At 39.5% G+C, this 25,719-nt stretch overlaps 1 protein-coding gene across 1 annotated transcript in view; it reads left to right on the plus strand.

Moving 5' to 3' along the window:
• The first annotated feature begins 1,699 nt into the window (after positions 1-1,699).
• Positions 1,700-25,719, plus strand: part of jarid2b (jumonji and AT-rich interaction domain containing 2b) — a 108,541-nt gene continuing 84,521 nt past the window's right edge. Inside the window, exon 1 of the mRNA XM_081375691.1 lies at positions 1,700-2,271. Coding sequence (XP_081231817.1) covers positions 2,227-2,271 — 45 coding nt within the window. The 5' untranslated portion in view covers positions 1,700-2,226. The remainder of the gene's footprint in view (positions 2,272-25,719) is intronic.

The raw sequence follows: 25,719 nt of genomic DNA on the forward strand, positions 1-25,719 counted from the left end.
AGGCAGCTGTAGGCTAACATCTTACATTATGCACTCACGAACGAAGACCAGGAGGTTTTTCTTCCTCTGTCATGTTTTTTTGCTCCCATGCAAGGGTTATTCCACCATCACCCATGATGACGAAAAATGTGAATATTCCGTTTGGTGTGACAAACTTGTTTTTGTGAATCACTTATGCAGTCCTTTCAGATTCCTGTCATTGTTTCTAGATCTGATTGTGACTCATTTCTAGAGATTCATTACACTTTTGTCCAATTACCAGAAGTGTTTTAGTATAATGCACTATTGCCTGGTTTCACAGACAAGGCTTAAGCCTAGTCCCAGACTAAAATGCATGTTTGAGCAGTTTTAACTGAAAGTAACTTGTATTGACATATCTTAAAATACGTCAGTGCCATTGTTTTAGCTATCTCAAGATGCACACCAGTAATGTTTTTTTCAAAGGCATGTTTATAAAAGCTACTTAATTGTCCGAATTGAACTAAGGTCTAATCCTGGCTTAATCTGAGCGCTGTCAGTGAAACCAGACCTTAGCGCACACTAAAAAGCGTGCAGCCTTATTGTTATTAGATTTTTTTTTTTTTCAGTTTGTGACCACAAGATTGTAGCCAAGTTCGTATAGTTACGTGTACTTGTGAGACTGGCTTCAACTAGTCACAGAAGTGCATTTCAATTCTTATTTATCTATTTGCTGATCATGGTGACCACGTTGTCCAGACTAGCAAAAGAGTAGTAATGAGCAGCAGTTAATGAGATTTGGAGAAAATGAAAGAACACCAGAAGGGCAAGGCAGGGGAACTGGGAGCAAATATAAAAAGTAAATGAAATGAAATAACTAAACACATCAAATTACTGGCCAGGACTCCAAAATTATGTTTTATCTAGATACTTTTTCTTTGAAAATCAGCACAAAAACTGACCAAGATAAATATTTATATATATATTTTTTGTTATTGCTTAAAGTCCAGTATTAGTTGTTCAAAGTATGGACCAATGACAGAAAACTGTGAGTTTTTAAAATGTGCTTTATTGTCTCTCTGTCTATCTCTCTATATATCTTGAGTATTTGAAGAATATTCAAAACTGTCAGCTAACTAATTAATACGCTAAAACTGATTGGGAAAAAATGTTTAGTGTTTAATTTTCAAAATCATTATTACAAGACTTTACAGGACTTTGTCAGGCAATTGTAAAAAATGTATGCAGCTTTAAAATTGAAAAATAAAATATAGGCCTACTAGTTTAGGGCGTTTTGCCAGTAACACTGCACAGAGTTAACTAGTGGGTAAATATTGATCTCAATTCTAAGATGTTCTGTAACAATTAGCCAAAACTGTTAAAATACGAAAACGGGTGGAGGAAAACCCGGCCCGCGTGCTTCTTTCCCCCCACGATGAACACAAACATTTCTAGAGAGCAAATGAGTATCTTATAAAGGGGCGCAGTGAAAACTATACTAGCTATTTAAAAACGCTCCGAAACAAAACGTGCATCTACAACTGTCTTGAGTCCCTCGGAGCTGGAAAATATTTGAACTATCTTCCCTGTCCATACTGTACATGTTGATTGAATCGCTCATTCTTATATTCGGTAACTTTAAAGTGGTGTTCGTTTCCGTGCCCTTGCACGAAGGGTCATTTCGCGACGCTCCCTAAAAGCGGCAGTCCTTTTAAAGTTACCGCTGAGCTTGCTGTCGGGTGTGTGTGATAGGCTGCTTAAAGAAAGAAGCTTCGCCTTGTGTTCAGATGAGCCCGTGGTTCTGCTGGAGAGTTCACTTACCGTCTGCTAGATCCAGCCAAAACGGACCACGAACCCCTTTCCTTTTTTAAAATTGTATTTATTTAATCCTATCATCGGATAAGTCTTTTAAAAACAAGATGTAACTCACCACCGAACATTTACATCCTCACGTGAATAAACCTACGTGTTTTAAAGAGCCGGGATGAACATCACTGATGGAAGTTAATGTGGCGAATGGTTTTAACTATGGTATGCCTATGCGATTGTTTGTTTTGCCCTTTACCCATGGCGATGGATCCCTAATTTTGGGATTATCGGTAATTCCACGATTCTACTAGGAATCATCACCGATCGAAGAGGGAATTCTACACAGCCAAGCAAACTACAGGGGATTTAAATCGCATTGCTCCGGGAAAAAGAAAAGAAGCAGGAAAAAAATTCATGTGGCGATTCTCTCCTTAACAGTAAATCATTTTGGATTGCAGAATGAGCAAGGAAAGACCTAAGAGAAATATCATTCAAAAGAAATACGTAAGTATTGATGGTTTGTAGGCTATGCGGTTGACCTTAAGTTTGTTATATTGTCTCGCGCTTGTGTCGATGTTAAATGCGTAAACTTTGATCACGGATGGCTCTTGTTGTGTTTAGTCTTCAAAGCAAGGCGTAAATGCATCCACTGTGTTCACAACACTTAAATATATTAAAAAGGGTTTTTTTTTTTTCAGACGTCGATTTTCCTCGCTTTTGCCTTGGTATCCTCATTGGGAATGCTTATGTTTTGCACGACAGATGTTATCTTACAGAACTCGTTTATAAACCTGTATGTGTTTTGTTTGGTGTTGTTGTTGGTACACAAACTCCAGCGTTAAAACACAATTGTGACTAGAATGGCTTTGTTTGCTCTTCATTGCTTTCCGTCTCAAAGCCGCGAGGACAACCATGTCGCCTTTTATCCCGAGACTTGTTTTCCCGAACTGAAATCTGATTCTGCTGGAATACGGTCATAAATTCAACAATCCCAACTACCCCGGTATATTTGATTTGTTTCTACTGGATTTAACTCGTTCGTCGTGTAAACAGTGGACTCTTTAATGTATTTAAAGTAACTGTGTAGGGAACTTGACAACTGAGAAAGCTCGAAATTGGTGGCAGATGTAACTTAGTTACTTTATTTAAGATTCAGAAAAGCGGATTGTCCTCTATCTTTACAATTGTATGTACAAACGCCGAAATAGTAAACACAAGCTTGTGCAGCAGCCAGTATGTGGGTATCTGTTCCTGAAACTCTCCTTTTTTTGTCTGCTTTTCTCTGAGAGTTTCTGCACGTTTTATTGTTTAAACAGATTAAACCTTGAATGTTAACTGGTCGTAATATTACACAACTGATTAGATTAAGCGCATGGAATGTCGTTTATAGTGGAAGATATACAGTCGCATTGCAGAGGCTCGCGTGCAAAAGAAACCGACCATTTTACTATCTCCAGTACGATGGGTTAGTGAACCGGCGAGCTTGTCGTGGTATATTGGAGAACATACAGGGCTTGAACTTTTCTGGATGGGGATTTTATCTCCTCAGGAGCGGAATTAAGCAAGGCTACCATAACAAAAAACCGAGTCTCCTCAGAGACAGCCGACCAAACCCCGTGTTAGTTAACCCTCAAAGTACTGACTGGCTCTTAACCAGAGTTTTCCAGGCGCTTTACCTGTTAGTTGAGAAGTTTTGGTTTATCAGAGTGTGTGAGACTATTGTTACATCTCTCACTGTCCGCTTCCTTACTTTAGTTTATTCACAAACCAAGCCTGCGCCGAGAAATAATTTCCCGCTGGAGCGTGAAAGGGTTAGCTCGTGCAACCAATTTTGTCTGCAGCTTGAAGTAGGCTTGTCACGTGCCCTCAAATTGAACTTTTTTTGTCAAAGTGCCATATTTTGAGCGGAATTGCTACATGGAAATTACCCTGTTGCGCGTTAAATGTAGCCTATGTTTTGGTGATATTTTCTGTTATTTCAGTTCATCAGCAACAGGTTAACAGGAATGAAACAAACATTGGGAGGGTATAGGTTATGATGACGCAACACGGGGGCAGTTTCCACGCACATTATCGGCAGAGCTCGAGTTCCATGACATCTTATCGCTTTCCATAAAGGTGATGGAAATTGTCTAACTTTGTGGACTTTTGTTCAGTGTAGCTATAGTGCTACGTCTCTCAATGTAGCAATAGTGCTACGGTAGCATGTCAATATGGTAGCAGAAGGGAAATGAAAGTGATGACAAAAGTAGCCTATAACACCACGTGGTGACTTGTTATCCCCGAGAAGAATAATTCAGTTCAACCCACTGTACTACTATTATTTTAAAAAGCCTTCCTTGTACAAATTGTCAAAAATATTGTCAGCTTAAGCTTTGTGTTATAATGTAGCCATGTGCTGTATTCTATTAGTTATCTGATTTATGACCAATTTTTATTTAAAAACAAATTTTAAATGTACAGGGATCCCACTGTTATGGAAATCTGGACATGTCTCGGAAGTGAATACCATCTTAAATAATGGAAATATTTATTTGGTAGAAAATTTCAGTTTAGAGCAGTCTATTTTGAGATATTATTTTAAAAACCTTACCTATGCAATCATGACTGGGAATGTGAAAGAAATGTATTGGTCAAAAGGGTGTGAACACTGTATGTGTTTAGGTGTTTGTCCTCCTTTTGTATTGTTGTCGTCAGCAAAGTCAGAATTCATTTTTAGCAATTTAAAGTTCATTTGATTTATGTATGATGGTTGCATGTCTGACAGGGATCTGCTTCATCTCATAATGACCACACGTCTGTATGGTCAGGGTCAGGAGCCTCTGTGTAGGATGTGTGGAATGGATCTGAACCATTCAGAACATGGCTGATCATGTCACATCTGTGCAGTGGAGGCAGCTGTGCTAAAATCTGGTCAGGCAAACAACAAAAACAACCTGAAGGATCTGTCCCCCGGGCCTGCACAACTCTTGGCCCCTTGGATTCAGCCTCCCCTTAATTAGCGTAAGGCAATTATACATGCTTGGCTTAACCATATCCCCTGGAACATGAGTGCAAGGTTTTTTTTTTTGTTGTTTTCTTCTATTTTAATTTTTTATTACCCCATTTTCCTTCACATGTGCTGTGAACATTATTAAAATTCATTTAGTGGAAAACGAGAGAGGGAGAAAAAAAATATGATAATAGATGTTAATAAGAGCAAACAAGAAAATGCAATTAGACCATCCCTGATTGATAGACGTGTGTTAAAAGCAGGGTGGGTGTGTGTGTGTGTGTGCGCGTGCAAGTAGGCACTTCTGCTTTCAGACGAGCTCCTTTTAATGGCTTTCAGGCCATCCTGACACTCTCTGAAACAACTTCTCTGTATAATTATTTTTGAGGGCTGTTTTTAGAGCGAAGAGTTACGCTGGTTTTGATTTCAGACTTTGGCTAATGAATGCAGCCAGAACTCGCGTTTGTGTTCCTGTTCTGTTGAAGTGAACATGGCACATGGTGGGGGGGGGGGAACGGGGGGTTACCCATGGCTATTCTTCCTCTCTCGTTCTCCCTATCCCACTCACTCTCTCTCTCTCTCTCTCTCTCTCTCTGCAGGCCCAGCTGGGGTCGGGCCCTGATTCATAGACGTGTGGTGAGATAGGCACAGCTGCTGTAGGGGCCTTTACAAATGTAAAGAAGCTGTCAGTGTTTGTTTCATCAGGCGTACAACTGATGAGGGCCAAGTTGAAAAATCCACTGCAGTGTGTGGCGCACAAAAAAAGCTGGAAACAAAAATAGAGAGCAGGGCCAAGGCTCACCGAGCCCTCCCTCTGACCCCTTCCCCCGCTCCGAGTCCTCCAGCTTTACAATGTAAATGCGGGCACCTCGTCCATTGCGAGGCTCTGCGTGTGTGCGTGTGAGAGATTGTATGTTTGTGTTTTAGCGCCTGCCACTAGCACCACTGCGCTTCATTTAACCCTCTGTTTTAATGCAAATAGTATTTTTCCCCTTGCATTTTCTAAGGATGTGACATGTGACGTGTCATGGGTCATACCTTTAGGAAGCCAGCTGTTACAAAAGTTAATTTTGTGAGTTTTTTAATAGAGGGTCGTATTTGAATGAACCGCTTTTAATATCCTTAAACAATCTGGACCTATATGGTACTTCATCATAGACTCATAATAGATTAGAAAAATACAAATTCTGATATGAAAAAAACAGCCTTTTAACTTCTGATATCTGATATTTTTTGTTAATAGTTGCAAATAAACTGTTTTTGCAAGGGTGTAATCAGAAAGGTTAAGGGAAAGCAAGAACATATTTGATTGATTCTAGGCGATACTGAATAAACAACTCTTAATAACAACTCTCAAACTCTTTAATAACAGTTTAGTTAATTAGCTGTGATTACTTGATGTTTAGGATTTTTTTCTGTAATCATAATGCACATTAATGGACACCCATTTGTGTAAATAAGTGTATGCAGGTATTTTACAGTCTTTTTCACATTGACAAATGTGGGTAATTTACAAACAATTGTACAAAATCGCATAGCAGCAGTGGGTATGTGTGAATATCTTAATGTAAAATGTCAGATCACTTGGGCAAAAAGAGGCTGGCACCAGTGACAGGTTATTCATTTTATATTAATTTTTTTAATTTTCCAGATGGAAATTTCCTCAAAGCAGGTTGCCATAGTCCTCTGCCAAGTGACGATACATGTGACAACATCATTACGAGAATCTAGCCTGGTGCAGCCATGGCTAAGTGTTGCCATTTTCCTTTATGGCTGTTGCATCACCAGCTTGGTACATTATGCAATGTGACCTTTTACTTATCGACCTTTACAATCATATGTGATCTAACCTTCACAAGTGTTGGGCTCCTTGGTCAATGTGTGACTGCTTGCACAGGACACTCCCACATCAGCAAACATGCATGGGTGGTTACGTATACGGATGTGCCCACGTAATGTGAGGAGTTTGCTCTGCTGACATAAAAACAGGTGCAGCAGCGCTTAGATAAGTGGTACTGCTTAAGTCTTGCGCTTAAAAAGAATGTTCTCCCTCCCTGCCTTTCATTCCTCTGTCCTGTACTTTGTATTATGATGAGATAAGAGGGCAGGGCAGAATATCAGATGGAGTCTTTTTCAGTCAGTGGTTAGTAAGCTGTGGTGGATGATGCAAATCATGCATTGGAGAGGGCTTGGCTTTGATGGAAGACTGTATCAGCTGAATGGCTGCGTGAACTTGGCTTTGGTCTGCATTTCTTTACTTGATGTATTGTTTTGGACCAAAAAAGTGAAGTATTGGTCTTTGTCAGGGTCTTGGCATAAGCTCTCTTACAAGGTTGCTGTCAGTTTCCAGCTTACTGAAGGTGAGGTCACATTAGCAAAATTGTCTGTCTATTGTCAATAGTGTAGCAATGTATGAAGCACAGCTCACACAGTGGTCACTTTCAAACCAAGCAGTTTTCTGTTGATCAACATGGCAAATCCGTGAACTTGAACCCTTTGCAAAATCGGTGTGGGTAAATCTTCTGCCCTCACGTGAAGTTCCTGATTATGTGGATTGCTATTGAATTGACTTTAATCTGCTAAACTGTGAAAGTTCTGTGAAAAAGGTGAGAATTACCTTTGCCAGCACCATTTCAGAGAGGAATACAACATCTACTTTGCCGCTTTTATTTAAGATTCTTTTTTATGGTGCAATTAACTTCTAAATTTGGCTGGGTCTAGATTTTAGGTTTAGGTCTTCAACTACAGTAGATCTGGACAAAGGGGTAGAACTAGATTTTATTTAAATTAAGCTCGGTTCACACTATACAATTTTGGAATAATTTTGCCAATTTTGAATAATATTTTCTTGTCGTAGTGCAAAACACTGTCCAAATAATTCAAAATGTAAATGTAATTCCCTGCTACAACGATTGTATAAACCCACAGACTTCTTTCTGCAAACTGAATTCCAAGCACTTATTTTAATCCGGAATACCAAAGGTGTTGGAATTGATATCCCTTGAACTATCCAAGCAATAGAGGAAGTTGAAATGGTGAGATCCAAAGATTCAGTGGACCAGTATTCTTCAGTATTGGTAATATGTATTACATCCAAATACTTGGTAAATGCCAGAATTGGCACATCAAGAACGTACAATGATTTGTTCCCCTTTCAATCCTTATTTCTAGACATGCTCTCTCGGTTCCTCTGTATTTTTATTTTGTCTTGCTTGCACTTGGCTCAAGGCAGGGTAACCTCACTGATGTTGTCGTGAATGCTGACATGTGGCCAAGACGTGGCAGCAACAGGCAGAACTCTTGGCAGTAGTACTTCCCTTTCACAACTGTTACCCTCTGTGACGCTGACGGACCATTCTGTTCTCGTGAGGTGTTTTCGTCTTTTCCTCTTTCTTCTTTTAAGAATCATTGTGCCCTTAGTCTTCAGAATTGCAGTATATTATCCGATTCGTTCCGAATGCGCTGATCAGGTGCGGACTGGAATCGACAGTACGTTGTGAATGCAGCCATATTGAAAACATTTACTGTAATGAGGAAGTGGGTTATACCGTAATCATTTCAGGCTTTTAAAAAATCAGCCTCTGTGGTTTCATGTTTGTGTGTGTGTGTGTGTGTGTGTGTGTGTGTGTGTGTGTGTGTGTGTGAGCGAAAGAATGAGAGAGAGAGAGCGCTTTTAGATGGAAGACCTCCCCCTAAGAGCGATGTAATGGAAGTGTCTTTGGGTACGCTAACCCTCCTGCCAGAACATTTGTAATTCAGTGCTGCATCTCTCATTAGCCGGCGAGATGCGTGCCACTGGGAGCCATGTGGCTGCTTTTGTGCAAGTTCAGCTGCTTGAGGAGAGGCCAGTGGGGCCTCTCATAGGCCTGACACTGGGGTTAGTCATTTTGTTTAGTGTTGAGGGCCCTAGCAAGACATGTAGTCGTGTAGTGTTTGACTTGCTATGACTACAAAGTGTGCTTAATTTTGCACAGTTGCTACCATGTTAGACCAAGGATGTCAGATCTGTTCGAGGTGTTGTGAAGACACAAGCACAGTGGAAACCACTGTCGAACTATTTACACTGTATACATTCGGCTTTGTATACAGCATTAATCATTTGTTTGGTGGTTCATCTGGATTGCCAGACATCTGTGCTTGATGTTGCTGTCGGCCTGGTGATTTTTCTTTGGTTGGTTCCAAAGGAAACTTCCAGCAGCTAAAGCTTTACCCATTTGAATTCATCCTCCTCATGTCCACATTAGTGTGACTTGGGATAATACTATAAGCAAGATAACTAAAGATGTGATTTTAGAAAATTATAGAATCTTGATTGTGATTCTGTTTTGAAAGTTGTGCACTATTATTTGGACAGGTTATGCTTAAGAGACATGGGTGCTTTGGCTTTTATATTGGACGTTTATTAGTTTAATAGAAGATAAATGCTATTTATACTGAGTAAAGAGTTGTAGATAATGTTTGGAGCTAAGTGTAAATGGCAACAAATAGAATATTTTTTACACTAAGTGTAAGATGGATGCTAGTCACACAAGTTTCAATAGTAGCGATTTGGTTTTTGATAAATGGTAGGCATGGATACTGAAAATGGCCTTTGCTCTTTTATTTTGTTGTAGGCTAGCCTAGTCCTTTTTTAACAAAATTGACTTACTAAAAACTGGATTGGTGTCACTAAAATAAAGAGCCTTTAAAAAGTATAATTTTGCGCATTCTTTTATTATTATTTTTTTACCCTTTTATGATTCCGAAATGTTTAGCCTTTGTCTCAGGAAAAAAATCGTGCACAAATTTTACCATTTAGAGGTACAACAGCTTGTTACTGAGGCACTATCCTTAAAGGGACAACTTTTTTGTACCTTATTTTGTACTCATTGTAGGACCATAGTAGTACCAGTAGTACTCTAAGGTACTATTATGGGGTTGTGTGTGTGTTTGTATATGTATATGTATATGTATATGTATATGTATATGTATATGTATATGTGTGTATACATACTATTACTGTACTATTAGGGGTAGACAAAGTTGTCCCTTTCCACATTCTTTCTCTGTGCACCAATTTAGCAAACAATTTATTGTTTGTTAATGGCAATAAAAAAGTCATGAATTTTAATTTGCTTCTTTCATTTATAAATCCATATATCAAATAGGTCAATGGAAAAAGGCATTATATCGCACTTTGCTAGACCCTACTATCTTTAAAAAAAAAAAAAAAAAATTACAATTACATGTTCCTTTTGAATGCACAATACAGACATTTTAAAGAAACGTATAATATATATTTTAGATGCGTCTAATTGTTTTTAAGCATAAGCTAACCCTTATGGCAAGGATCTCCGGTGTCTGTTTAACACTGTTTGAGGTCCTGAAAGGCAAACCTGTCCATGTATTTAATGACAGTCTCTTGTTTAACGCACAAGACCTTTTGACAGTCAAGGACAAATCTGACAGGATCCAGCTAATATTAAATCCAGTTCCAGATAGAGTTTCAGCCATGGTGACTAATGGTGCTGTTAGCTCTGTAAAGTGATCTGAATTTAAATCACTTTTTACACCACAATAAGCTCATCAAAGTCATCGGCACCAGTCCTCTTGGCACGCGGCCGTGTACAACATTATAGCGTTTATTTAGAACTTTCCCAATTCTCACATTTATTGTCAGGTTGGAAATGAGCTTCGCTAAATGAGCTACTTGCTGTTATTTCAAGACAGAATTTTCAAATTAATTAACATGGAACAAACAATCACTTTATAAGTAAATATAGCCTAATTGAAAGTATAATTTAGCGTTCAGTGACTAAAACAGTGTCTTGGAAATAAAGGAACATTGATCACACATGCACTTTGCCATCAGAGGGGCCTAGCCACTATGTTTCCATAGTAACCACCCCGGTGCCAGAACACGGCGTCCCTTTTTTTTTTTTTTTTTTGAATCACCACTTGAGTGTCTTAAAAATAGTGGTGCTCTGCAGATGCTGAGAGCTCATAATGAGCTCTGGCTGCTTCGGGGGAGACAGAACAAGCTTCTTAACTGCTCACTCATAAATCAGATATTTTCAACCAATCCACATGTTTTTTTTGTAACATGTGAAAAGAGAAGAAAAAACACTCAACTGACCAGACCGACTGAGGTTTCGTTTTAATGGGGCCTATTCACACACAAATGCACACGTGTATGTTAACACTAAATGCATGCATAATGCCATCTGTTTTTATGCAGGTACTCAACAGCAAGGCTGGGCTGATATTGATTCTGTTGCTGATAAGTGGTGCTTTAGTCCAGACTTGTGGTTAATGGCAGCGTCTGTTAGCTGTTTGTCTGCCGGCAGACGTGAGCTGCAAGCTCCTCTGCTCTTCCTGTCTTTCTGTTTTTTTTGTTGTTTTTTAGGCTATATCATCTCACTGCTGCTCTACTGGCCACTGAGAGCAGCAATTGAATCAGTGTTGCTCTCATTGGATATACATGTACTTATCGGTCTCTGCAACTTTGTGTTTGAAGTCACATGTAGCCGCTTATACAGCTCCCTGCCAATCTGGGTACGAATTGCGTGGGTGGTGGGGGTCTGACTGCCATAATTAAAGAAAAATGTCATTTTCTCAGCCTCACTTTGTTTCAAACTTTGTTCTTCTATGAAACCCAAGGAGATATTTAGAAATTTGTTTCAGCCTTTTTCGTTGATGCAAAAGAAATCATTTGGGTCCGAAACAACTTTGGACCCCACTGACTTTCAATGAACCCTCACCCAAAACAAAACGTATAGTATTTGATTTAACATTTAATTTGCATTACATTTGCAACATTTAGGCTTTGCATTAATCTGTATTAATCTTCTAAAACATTACCTGTAGGAAAGTAAGCCCCATTAAAAATCATAATATAATTCAGACGGACTGGCAGGAGTCGAGGAGAAGTTGCTTCGCATATGCGCTGACAGATTTATGAGCAAACGCATATTATAGGATCAGGATGTCAATCCTGTCACAGTTAATGCAATAATATTGAGTGACAGCATAATATTTCCAGTAAGCATGTTTTAATGTACACTCAGAAGGTAGAATTTACAGATTTAGTCAGCTGTTTATTTCAACTGCTGTAATTTAGCTGGAATCGATGGTTTCACAATTTCTTGCGAATATTTTGCTGGAGCGTCAAATTAGTCATAGTCTCGTATTTAGTGTCTGTGAAGGGCCAGAGATTCTCCGCTGGCTTCTTCCTGTGGAAAGTCTCTGTGACAGGCGAGGAGAAAAAGAACGACTTCTGTTTTTATGCAGCTTCATTCATGCACAGATGTGGGAAATCACCTCGTTTTTGGCCTTGAATATTTCAAGTCAGCAGCTATTTGTGTTGTATTCAAAATGAGGGATGTAAATGCCTTTTTTTGTAGATTTGTTTTTGCATTTTGACTGGAAAAATCTAAATCTTCCCCCTCTCCACCATGAGCCTTCTTTACAAGTGAATGCTGGATTTATTTAGTGCTTTTTTTCCTCCCTCCTGTCAGGATCTTTCTTTCATTTTGCACATAATCACTTTTCACATATGCTGATTGCTCTACTAGCCTACTCTCCTGCTCACCTTTTTTTTTATCCTTTTATTGTTCTTTTCTTTTTCTGTTTTCTTACGTTAACTGGCCTTTCCAGCACCTCCCTGCTGACAGACTGGGAAGGGAATCATCTGTGAGAAGTAACAGCAATCCATGAGGTGAAAATCATTTCTTAATTGCTGCGATTTAGGCAGTGACCTGCTTGTGAGAATGGGTTTAGTTTGATCTGAAAACGCCCTGAGCGAGCTTCTAACACCTGGCTGCCTGTCTGAGGCCCACACTATAATCGGGCCCCCAAAAAAAGCTGGTTTGGTAGGAGAAAAACAGCGGATGCTTTGTTTGGCGGTAGCTTGTGTGTTAAATGGGCCGCTTGCACGTTATGATCTATTTTCCTCTCAGACAGTATGGATTTTTTTGCTCTGCGGTGTGATAATTAATAGCTAATTTGTAGAATATAATCTTTTGCTCTTCTATTAATTTAACACTGCTTAATGGCACATACATGTTCAGAATAGGCTCACGGACACCAGTCACCATTTCAAATGATTTTCTACTCCTCTCTTTGTAGTCATCTTGTCTGTCTTTCTCATTTTTTTTTTTAAACTGGCATCTGGGAAGTTGACTTCACATTTCAAGCAATTTGCTGTAGTCTTACATTCTATGCTCTATCTAAAATGGTTTTATGGTACAGTTATTGTACATGCTGTTCTTTGTTAAAGTGTTTATATAGTACCATTCAAAAGTTTGGGCTTAGTAAGATTGATTTATTTATTGTTTAAAAAAAGGTTAATAGTTTTATTCAGAAAGGGCACATAAAAAAGTGACAGTACGGACATTTATAAAGTTACAAAATATTTCTACTTCAAATAAATGCTGTTCTTTTGAACTTTATTCATCATAGAATCTTGATATATACATATGTGTGTACATGTATATGTGAAGCTGCACAACTGTTTTCAACATCAAAATAAGAAGAAATGTTTCTAGAACACCAAATGATCATATTAGAATGATTTCTGAAGAATCATGTGACACAAGACTGGAGTAATGATACTGAAAATTCCATCCCAGGAATACATTTAATTTATTATTATAAAATATTAAAAAATATATAGTGCAGTTGTTTATTGTAATATTTCACACTATAACTTTGTACTATATGTTTGATCAATGAGGCCTTGCTGAAGAGACTTCTTTAAAATTACAAAATCTTAGTCAACTTTTTTTAATGTTAGTGTATTAATTGAAAGACTAGATTTATGTGTAAAATCTAAAAAAATTCAAATAAAAAAAGAGATTTAAAAATAATATATTTAACTGTTACTAGGTAAAATGTTAATGTCAGCTACTTATCTGCTGGTTTGCATTGCTGAAGTCTTTGTAAGCTGCACTTGTAGAATATGAAGAGATGAAAAATCGAGACCGATGAGTACAAAGTAGGAGAGCTCTTATTTTTTTGCATGCCACTCTATTTCTATTTTGGTGTGGTGGAGAGACAGCAGGTCTTGCGCAGTGCCTGTCTGTGGTCACCCGGCCGCTGTGCTCCTGTCAACTGTCACTTTCTGCTGTGGTTGCATCCTTCAGCACCGGAGTAACTGGTAATCTTATCTCACTGTCAGTTCGCCTTACTCTCTGCCTGCCTTCTGAGCCCCCTTAACCCCTCGAACCTCAAGCTGCCGCCAATCTGTCACCTCCCCTCTGTCTTACGAAGAAAGATTGAGAGAATGAACACACGTTGAACTCCCATATTTGACCTTATTATTCTTTGACAGTTTCTACACTAATAAATCCAGCTCTGCTGCGTTGACTCACAATCCTGTTTATACTGGCCTAATTGTGATTATTAAAGCAGTTATTAGGCAAGCATAGCACTTAACCATGGTAAAATAACTAATGTATTGCTTTGAATGGTTCGTTGTTTTTCTATATCAATTACAATATAAGGAAAGAATGCATTTTTTAATAATAATAAACAAAGTAAACTACTGTATAACCTGTGTAACTGGCTACTGTAAAAAATAAAAACGAAAATTGAAACGTACCTCATCCAATTGGATTTTAGAGCTGCTGTCAGGAAAAATTGTGTCCAGCCACTGAATTAAGTCAGGACCCCAAATATGTTCTATTGGCTGCACACACAAAAATCCCCAACAATGTCAAAAAACAAAACAACAACAACAACAAAAGTAGGGATAATCTATTCAGTGCACAAAATCATTTTCGATGTATGTGGTTTGAATAATGTTATTACATTGAGCAATCTCTACTGAAAGACCCACTTAAACCAAATTAAGCTTAGCAGGTCTGCTGACTGATTTTTGAAGAGTGTTGGGCATTTCCGAGAAACCAGATTAAATCAGTAAAGACCAGCTAACCATCTTAGGCTGGCTTAAGCTGTTTTGTTAGCAGGGATGTCCTTTTAAATCATAAAAAAACAACAGATTAAAACCAGAGCAAACCAGTTTAGGTTGGTTTTAGCTGTTTTTTTAGAGTGAGGGATGGCTTTTAAATGATATGCTAGCATACAATCAAAGCTATAGATCATAAAGTAGAGATGTTCTCTTTTTTGTCTTGCGTTTGGCAAGCTGACTCAATGACGTGATGCTAGCACAGCATGAGGTCTTTTTATAAAATGCAAATAAAACATCTCTCAGAGTGTATTTTTAGAAACACACACAAAAAAAACTTCCTCACTGTGGTTGTTTTTTTTTTATTGTATGGGCGCTTTTTACAGTCCTTAAAATAAAGATGGTCAACTAATAACAGACCAGCTAATCACTAGTGGTTTGTCAGCCACAGACCAGGGCATTGAAATTCCGTAGAGGAGAGCCCCTTCCAAACTTGAGATCGGTTTTCAGCCTAACTCTTTTTGGCTCTGTATTATCCCACTAGATTGTCTTCTTCCTCTAGCTAATGCACTGTTATTCGGTGTAATGTAATAATGATGTCTCTGTGAGAATGGTCAACTTTCTCTGCCTCTTTTTGGGATATGAATGCTGTTGTCACGAACTGTCCCCTTGATGTTGCATAACGTGTGCAGTGCGCAAACCGTCAACCCCTCTCACGGGGGAAAGACCGTAAATCAACCAGGCACTGTGGTGACACAAATGGTCACAATGGCTTGATCTTTCATGCTTGACGACGTGCCTGAAAAGCACAAATTGAATTTGTGCTGGGCGTTCACGTTACCACAGTTCTTGGAAAAAATGGTGGGTTTGTACCTTTGAACTAGTTGACCTTTTAGTGGGTGTTTACCTCGGAGGAACAAAGCAGTTTAGATGAAGGCCTGCACTTAACACTCTCTTGCTTTCTAGCCACAATATGGCCTGGCTGGGCACAATGTTACATTATGGGAAATTGAGGTAGAGAGGGAACTGTGTTCTCCACACCCTGGCTAGTTTTGGTCACTATGTCTATGATGTTTGGGCCTCACCTTCAATTTAAGGGAAAGAAAATTCTGTCATGTTCTCGCCTTCATGCTATTCCAAACCTGTAAAACTTTCTTTCTTCTGCAGAACACAAAATAAGTTGTTCTGAAGAATGTGTCATTTTGTTGATGCAGTCAAAGTCAATTGGGTCCAAACAACAGAGCCCATTGACTTCTGTTGTATGGAAAACCACACTGAGACATTTTTCAGCGTCGTCTTTTGTGTTTCACAGATGAAAGTAAGTCATACAGGTTTGCAATGGCATGTAGGTGAGTTAAATTTTATTTATTTTTTTAATTGCCCACCAGGTAAAATATCATCTTGTCACAAAGAAATGTAATAGCATACTTCTTAACAATATTTAGTCAACATTCTGTCTGTGGCTCAAATGGTGCAAGATGAGGTTAAGGGACTGAATTCCCCAAACCCAAGTATGAGCAATAATAATGTGTTATGTGTTTTTTATGTAAAACTGCTTATTCTTTTGAATATTTACCTCAGATGTGAAGTTTGACCTTAGGTTTGTAAATTTGAGTGGATTCCCTCTCATGTACTGTTCATTTGCTGTTCTCTTGGCAGGAGACCGGATCATTATACAGTTAGGATGACACTGAAGGTCTATTTTGAAGAAAAGCCATAAAGTCTTCCTTTAGTGTATTTTTACTGATGGCTAAATTGAGGCTTATTGCAGAAGAAAATAGAGTGCGGAGGTTTTGGGGTTTTTACTTGACGGGCTCTTCTGGGAGATGACTGGCACACTTTCAGGGCCTGCTTGTTTTTCGTCTGTCAGGGAAAGAATGGACAGATTGCACTAATTCTTGGTGTTTTCCCATGTCGTCTCCAACAAAGGAAGTTGTCATGCTAAAATAAGAGAGAACATGCTCAAACTAACTCTGCTTTTCTTTACTGTTGTGAGGCAATCTGGTAGGTCTAAGCGGTGGTATTCGCAGGTGGGGTGGCTTAACTGTCAGGTCAACCGTGCATGACTGTGTAGAGACATCCTGTAATGTGAGCGCCTCAATCACGCCATCGTTCTAACCACTAACGTCCAGTTAGTATCATAGAGCGGTACCTGTTATGATGGAAACTACCGTGGTTAACATCATGGACATTGAACGCTATCAGTTTTCAGGCGTCATTGGTAATGACAAGGAATCAATTCCTGGACAGATCATTTTTCATGGGTTGGAAAGTACCTGGATTTGCTAGTTTCTCTAAACTTTTTATCACATGCCATTGTGTATTTTATCAGATTAATAAGAATTTTACACTTTCAACACTAATTGTAACATTGAACAGTAGTGATGCATTGATTATGATTTTTGATGGTAGATTCTGTAAATGGGCCGATTCTGATACCGGGCTGATGCTGATCCAGTGTAAAAGTCTGGAACAGAGATCGGACAATATAAAAAAAAAATATATATATATAAAAAAACGGCCGGTTGCTTATCGGGTGTTTTAAGCAAAAACTGCCCAGTTCCTATTTGGCTGGTTGCCCAGTGCATCTCTAGAGAACAGGATCAGGAAATGTTGCAAGTTGCATTACCTTTATGAACACCATGGCTCAATGTATTGGAGAACATGCTTTAACCACTCTAGATGGCATAATGGCATATTTTTTTGGTAAATGGGAACATTAGCATGCTAATGTGAGCATGCTGAAAATATGACACCAGTTTGGCTATGTTAAATTTCCCTGAACAGGAAAATGAATTGATGTTCTTGGCCATGAGCAAGTGTGTGTTCTCTTAACATGACTGTAAGGTCATGCTCTGAGAGACCCATTTAAGGTCCCTCTGAAAAATCAGAAGCACTGATGCAAAAGTGTGCCATAATTTCCTGAGGAAAAGAATGTGTGGGGAGGAGTGTGTATTACTCCAAATTAAAATTGCTGGTGTGAATTTAAGTACAAGGATCCACGTTATAAAGGAATCATTTGCATACACGAATGCATGTAGTCAGAGCTGAATTTAAGATGGCCTCTGAAGGCTCTCTTCCTGTCAGGCTGCTGTTAACACCTCTCCCCTGCTCATAGGGGGCGCGGGGGGCTTTCTTTGTTGCACCTCACCAAGAGAAAAGAAAAAGTGGAAGGAGTATACAGAGCCTGAAGCGATAAGAGCCATGATGACAGGCCCATCACTCCACCCAAACCCACACTTCTTCAGAATGATACATCAGCTCATGTCCAACACCATTAATATTTTTTTCCTCTTTCAGACCTGTATCTATACTAAGGGAGTGCAAAATTACATTTTCAATATTGATTAGTCAGTGGGTTTTCTGAACAACTAGTTGACCACAGCTGATATAATTAGGCTTGTTTGGGCTTCTTTTGACCCTGAATGGACACGTTTCTTAGGGACCATTTATGTTTAAAAAAATGTCTAGACATGCAGTAGGGAACAGGAGCGCAGGAGTCTCGAAGACTCATTTTAAAAGGACATTTCAAGATTAGACTTTCCCAGAGGGTTTTACATTATGCGTAAAACCTATCGAATTTACAAACTACTTTGGGTCATTTAAGGGTGTTTTTAAGGGTCATGAGAGAAATTGCAGGACTTTTTTTAATTGTTACTAGAAGAGAGAACGCGTTTTACTTCCTGCATAAACCAGCCTGACCTCCCACGGCTGCTGCCACATTAGCCAGACGGCCAGGAGGCAGCTTGTGCGAGCGTGTGTTATTTGTGTATTCGTTGAGTGTGTGTGTTTGAAGCCATTCATTCTGAGTCCCTCAGTCTCCCGTGTGTAAATTTCTGTCGCCACATGGCTGGTTACCTCCTGTGAGTAAACATAAAGCTCAGAGAGGTTAAGAAGAGGAGTCACTGTGTCTCCTGCACAGGGAACGAGTTAACTACTCACACAGCAGTGAAGGAGAGTGTGCGAGCGAGCAAATGAATGGCTGTGAAAACGAGCAGCATGCTGCTGTTGTCGGGCTGTAGGAGGGGAAGAGAGGTAGGCGGAGCTATGAAGATGCCTGGCCAAGTCTGTGGTCGCTCACTGTCTCTCAAGGGCCTCTGATTGGCTAGCACTACGTTTGGAGAACAAAGTACTTTTGATGGGTACGCTGCACATCCCTGGGTCTAATGGGGCTCTGGGTGGCATTGTCCCGCCATTAGCCGGCTAAGAGGCCCTAGCATTGCTCTGGTAATTGCACACAGGACAATGTTTGAGATGCTACCATTTTTCTGCAGCGTACAGTGTGTGTATACTATGTAAAGCATGCAAATTTTCTGAATACATAGTGGAGTATAGAACCAAAGTACACTGCTCAAAATACTTCATCCCACAATGCAAATGCACTTGAGTTGACCTTCCATTTTCAATGTGACTAATGAACCAGAAACAATGTCAGTTGTGATTTTTTTTTTTTTTTTTTTTTTTTTTTAACATGGTCAAAGTCAGTTTTTATACATTCTTAGATTATGTAAAATAATCACATCATTTTAGAGATAATAACTGGCCACCACTCACAGAATTAAACTTGCTACAACATGAGTTGTAGTGAACCCAGTGTTGCGGTTTAAAATTTTTATTATTCAATAATGTGCATTGTTAAAATACTACGCTATATTCTGTATTGTGCACTGTCATTTTGAACAGAAATTGGTAAATGCACAAGTGCTCAATCCAAGAACAGTGTTTTTTGCCCTGAGGCCTTAGTTTTCACAATTTAAAATAAATCTCCCTATTTGCATGTACTGTTCCTTATTTGACAAGTATTGAGGGATTCTTTGAAGCTGTGCCATTTTCAGCATTTTCGCTGAGCTGAATGCCGCAGCAAACTTTGAAATTCCTGCCAGTTTACATTTTGCAGAATTGCCTTTTTTTGGCCTCACTGTTAGCGACATACAAATCAATTTTGCTTTCTTGCTTTTGTCTTTTTTTTTTTTTTTGACACTCAACACTCTTCCCCCCCTGCCAAACCATCTGCCATTGTTGAAATTTTCTTTAAACAGCCATAAACATTGTTCATTCAGTTCATTTGACTCCAATAAAAAACACTTATCTTCACACAGTAGTGACAGAAGCTATAAATGCACCCAAATCAAGGGCTCTCTGTGTAGAGAGAGTAAGCGAGTGATACTTTTAAACATGCCGAAAGCTTACAATATGTTACAATGTTACAATTCGCTTTCATAATAAAAACAGTAACATTCCAAATACTTATTTAGGCCTACCTATTAAAGGAGGGAACGCAAGCCATATCCAGAGAATTGAAGTTTACGTATTTTAGCTGGATTGAAGTAACCTTCTATTAACACTGTAGCAACCACCATGAATTTTAGCAACTAATTAACAACATTCTAGCAAACCACCCAGAACACCTCATAAACCACATAGCAACGATAACGACTTCTGCACAGGAAAGGGCCATTCGTGTTTTCAGCAGAAAATGTAAAAATGTAGTTTCACCACAGTGCTCAGTCTTTTCTCAGTAGTTTCAATGGGATTTAAGTGTTCATACCTCAGGAAAAACTCATTCAGATTTCCTTTTTTTTTTTTCTGTGTCATGACCTAACACTACTGTTAAAAGGAGAGAGTGGAGAATGATGGTAAATTCTGAGCATTGATGATCTGTGTTTCCCCCTCCCTCTATTTTCAATCTGCTTCTCTATTACAGTCACCGTTTCCTCTCAGTGAAAGTGTCTGAGTCACCTGCACCTGAATGACAGCTCTGCTTAACCTGGATATTTAAATTCAGCGTGGCGTTAGCAAAAGCAATTGCCTGTCTGCCAAATGCATGCATAAATGTTGTTGGGGAGAGGCAGCACCCTCCCCCACCTTGTTGTATTGATATTGTTATTTTGAATCACTAAAACATGTTGGGATCCTAAGCTAGTTTCAGATGTTAAACCTTGCCTTCACTGAAATGCGTGCTAGCTCATTTGCACCTCCTATACAAAAAGGGGTAGGGGATATTGTATAAGTTGTTTTTAAACATCTGTTATGATTGACTTTGCTAAAATGAATCTGTGGTTCCCTGTAAGTTTGTACTGTACCGCACTTCAAGTGGTGAGTGTATGTGGAGTGAAGGGTACTCGTGTTTAAGGTTAGCCTACTGTAAGCTATGCTAAGGAAATGGGGTTTCCCTCTGTGCTTCCCTGCCTGTGACATTTACCAGGAAGTCAGTGTTGACTGTCTGAGATCAGTTTCATTTTGACTTGTACGGTTTGTAAATATATGCAGATCACAGGTAAAGAGTTGTGCAGAAATCAGTTTTGGGTTGAGCAGGCTGTAGCCTAGAAACATGAGTTTCCATTTTGTTTTTGATGACCAAAGCAAAAACACCTTCTAATTTTACAGTATACACCAAGATTCAATTGTAAACCAAACATGTTTAATTAATCAGTCTTGTTGAACCGTGTTGAGTTTCTGTTCATGTATAAAATAAAATGGCAGAAAATAAATATATTAGCATAAAATGTTAGCATGGAAAATGTTAAAAGGCACCATGCCAACTGTAAATGGCTTACTGGATGTGTTTGTAGCATTTTTACTTTGACACTTTTTTTTTACCACTGTTCACCATGGATGATTGTGGGTGGTTTGTGAAGTTTTAAAACCTCTCATGGAAGCTTGCATTGCCGCTGTGTATTAGCTGATTAAAAAGTACAGTTACACATGTTTAGGTGGAAGTGAGTAGGAGTAAACATGATGAAAGGCTCATGCACGCAGCTGAATCGCGGAATCTAATCAGCACGGCTTCCTGCCGTTTCATTGATTTTCTTGAAGGGGCACGTTGGGGAAAATATCTAAATGGATCTCCGTGTGCGTAATGCAGTTTCCGACTGAGGCTGGGTAAACTTTTGCCGTTTAAATGCTAAGGCTCTAAGGCTTTTTTAACCTTTTCATTTGAGTCAATATATTTGGAATAGGATGTTCCTTTTGAACATTTTCCATTTTAATATTTTGTATTTTGCACAAACATCAGAAGTTTTCTGTTCTTCCTTTACAAGTATCTCACCAAACACTGATCAGAAGTGACGTTGACATGTTCTGTCCAAATCCAGTTGCTGTAAAGGATGTTAGTTATTGTCCCCTTGCTGCCCTAAACATCAGTCTCTTTTCCACAATCCCTCTCATACCTTGGCCAGCTCCCTCCCACTTAAGGTTCAGAGGTTCAGCCAGTGGTGACGGCACATCCGTTTACCCCCCACATCCCCATCATTCTTTTCTTTCCACGTCCATGCAGAATGGGAGCATTTGTGTCAAGTTTCTCCCTCAATCACGTGTGGGTGACTAGCCCTTACAATGGGAACACTGTAGGCTCGGTTCCCAGCAGAGAACTCAGTAGTTCCTGCCGCTGAAGGAGTTAGAGATTGGATGGGAAGGCTGGCTGATACGTGTGATCCATTCCTCCCCCGACTCGGCTTGCTGAATAGCACTGTGTCTTTGGTGAGAAAGCTGGGCTGTTTTGCAATTCCAGCGGTCTGACTTGCATTACGGTGCATTACAGACCTATTCTCATCTTGCACCAGTGTAAGACTCTTGCATCTTCTTATATTAGAGCCTTAAAAATTGAGCTGCAAGTTGTGACTGGTTTGAATCTTTCTAAGTCTTAATCTTATCCTGCATTTCACAGCAAGCTTTGTTGAGTTGTAGTGAGAAAAATGTGTTTGGGACTTTGAGGCTTTGGTACATCAGTAGAGTAGCCAGGGAATACTATAATTTTTTCTCTGAGGGCTGTGTATGCAAGCCAACCATGTGACCATCATATCTGGTCATCTGAAATCCCAGACTGTGTCCTCTAGTTCCTGTAAGACAGTGGCAGAGATTAATGAATGATCTCAAGACAACAGATGTTTGGCCAGGTCTCACTGTTACTGCTATAGTTCACTTTTCTGGTCTCTGTTAATCCGACAGTCCGCTATACCAGTACATTGTGGAAACTGGTGTTGGAAGAGAAGGAACAATGGTTTAACCATGTACTTTGCTTCCTGTGAATGTCTGGTGATGCCAGATCAACAGCTTCAACACAGAAGAAACAAGCATGCACAACTTATCTAAAAACCCTTTCATGCATAGTATGAAATATCTAATAACAATGTGTTGGCAGGCAGAGCTGATCGTCAGAAGCATGAAACACTGCTGTTACTTCATTCAGTTGGTAATAGAGCTCTTGTTCTCAGTTTACCTCAAAACAAGACTGTACGGTACTGATGGTGTGAGATGTGTTTTAATGTACATGCCCGGGGGAGGGAGAGGTTGAATGGAGAGCTTGTGAGAAAATAATCCAATTAGTGAAGACACTACAGTGATTGTGCTATTTCCGCAACAAACTTTTATCACAACTCTAGTGTCATTGTGCCAGTTTAAATGGCAGAAAATGTGCTAATCACACATTGTTCAGTGTTAAATTTCACTTTTTGGTATTTGATGCTCAGCGTTCAATGGCTACGTCTGGCTTTAGGAATGTCTGGAATGAGAGTTTGGAGTGTGTCAGCGTAACCTCAAGAATTCCTTGGGATGTTACCCATGACCTCATGAATGATTTAAAAATAGCTTCCTCAAGCCCCCTTAGTGGCATACAGCATATTTTTAGCCCAGTAAGAAGTAAACTGGCCTGATATTAAATAATGAACCTTTTAATGCTCTGTCTTAATGGAGATAATTTGGATTTTTAAGTCTGAAAGGGCACAAGTCATGTGCAAATGAATTTTCACTGAAAGTTTTAAAAGGTGTATGTGGTGGAAGAATTAATTAAGTGTCTTTCTCACCTGAGGCTACAGTATATCAGTGCTGCTTTGACCACCAAGCTGCCACCTTTCTGTAGGCATGGAGTCTTTAAACCTAGAGGAATACATCTCTGTAAACTGATTCTTAATGGGCATTCCCTGTTAACAGATTCCGATCAGTACCTTTACTGCTGCTTTTCAGGTTGCTTGGAGATAAGGCTAATGTTTGGAGTCCAATTTCAACTCCAAACAGTTGTGTGAATGTTCTAGTTATGGTTCTGCTCAGACCTGGTTGGCGACCTGTCAGGACCTTGAAACATGAGTCGTCCCAATCAACATATTGCCAGGACAGAACAAGAATAAAAACAGGGACTTAGAGGTCCGGTGGGGACAGGGAGGGGAGGGATGTTTGTTGAGATAAGGCAGTGTGTGATTTAGGGAAGTAAGAGTTGGATGAGTGGCCAAACTCCACCCTTTGGGAACAGTGCATGGTGTGGATGCAAGCCATCGGTAAAGACTGTCTGAAACTCTCAAGTGTTTCTCTCAAGTGGACAATGGTCGGAAATAGAAGGGAAGCACATATGATATTTAGTTTTATGTACTTATCTAAGACTTTTCCAAGGAATTGTTGGAGTGCCCAGTCACTCGAAGCTGAGGTTGTAAATGTTATCACTTCTTTGAGGTTGCCTTTCAAATGATTCATATATGGTTGCGAGATGTATATTAATGTAGACCTATGATGTTTATTTTCTTTACGTGTGAGCCGTCTCCCCAACAAGATACAATCGAGCTGATAATCATAATCTTATCCCAAATGGTCTCCTTCAGCCCTTGCAATCCTCGTTCGAGTTCTCACTTACTGGTGAAGTAATGTTGTATTACCTGTCAGGTAGTTGTCCATTATGAAGTCCACACCAGTGCACGCTCAGCGAAATGGTGGATCGAGGCATCATAGCAGCTAGATGGGGCCTTCATGAGCACCCTTCTGAATCACAAAGGTTAAATATTTTAAGTCCATTAAATTCCCTTTTTCATATGGGGAAAATGTCCTTATAATCCAGGACTCAGTTCTTCAGTTTTTTGTGTGATAGTGTTTATGAAAATAATGTTTGTGAGTCATGTGCATTTTTGGTTAATTTTGAATTATTTCTGATTTACTTGAAATGTAGGCTATTAATATTATCAAAATCTTAACAAAATTGGTGCTCAGTTAAATTCTTGTGTCTCTACTGGTTAGTAAAAGTGGAAAGATTTGTTTCCAGATGTTGAGCCTTCTATTGTCATTTACTGCTCCATGACATCATCAACTGGATGATGTTTTTCTGTGCATTCAGACACAAACTCTCACTACTGTTCTTTGACTCATCACAAAAAATGTTTCTTTCATGTCCGCTACAGTGATATGACTCATTAGTAGCATAGAAATGACTTGTGTGATGTGGTTCAGTGTTTGAGGCTATGACTTCATTACTGCTAGTGTCTCCACTTGTTTATGAGGGGAAGTCTGCACAAAGCAACTGGGTAGACCTCCCGTACGCTGTCCCTGGGTGGCATGGTCCCAGGTTGTGGTTGAGCTTGAGTAAGGGTGACTGGGAGAAAGACGTCTGGGTGGGCAGAATTATATAGGACTGAGGAGACGAGTCAGATGGTTGTGCCAATTGGACAAAAGCCTGGCAAATACCATACTGGTCATGTACACCTATAATGACTGAGTGAGCCGAGTCACTCGAATCCACCGAATCCACCCATGGCCACCTGGAGACAGCGTTCCACTTAATCACAGTCATTTATTTACCCACCCCACCGGAAAAAGCCCCCTGTGATGAGTGAATGTATATTTAAGCCCACACAGTGGTTTCGCCATGACAGCTCCACACAGTAGCGGTGTAGCAAGGCAGAGCCGTAGGCTTGGGTTCAGTGAAAAGCGAACAGAGGATGTTTGGGCTCAGATGTATTTTAGAAAGTGCATCCTGTGCATCTTCAGCCAACATGACTGTGGACAGGAGCGTGTCCAAGATACCTCCTCCGCGAGAAAAGCAGCTTCAGATGTTTCTTGAAATGGGCAAGCTAGATATGTTTAGACTGGCACTTGATAGTGAAGAGCAAGTATGAGGTTATGGACAAGCTCTACTTGGCATTCTTCGTAATTCTCCTTCATAATACCTCATTCTTACTCTCTATCCTTCCTTCTCTCTCATTCTTTCCCTATCAACCCTCTTCTCCTTTATTCATCTCTGATCTGCCTTATTCCAGATTATGTTCTGTTCTTTAGTCTCCATCATTCTCCTATTGTCCTCCTTTCTATACTTTCCTGG

Source organism: Scardinius erythrophthalmus (genome assembly GCF_964197995.2).
Source record: "Scardinius erythrophthalmus genome assembly, chromosome: 10".
Lineage (NCBI taxonomy): Eukaryota > Metazoa > Chordata > Actinopteri > Cypriniformes > Leuciscidae > Scardinius > Scardinius erythrophthalmus.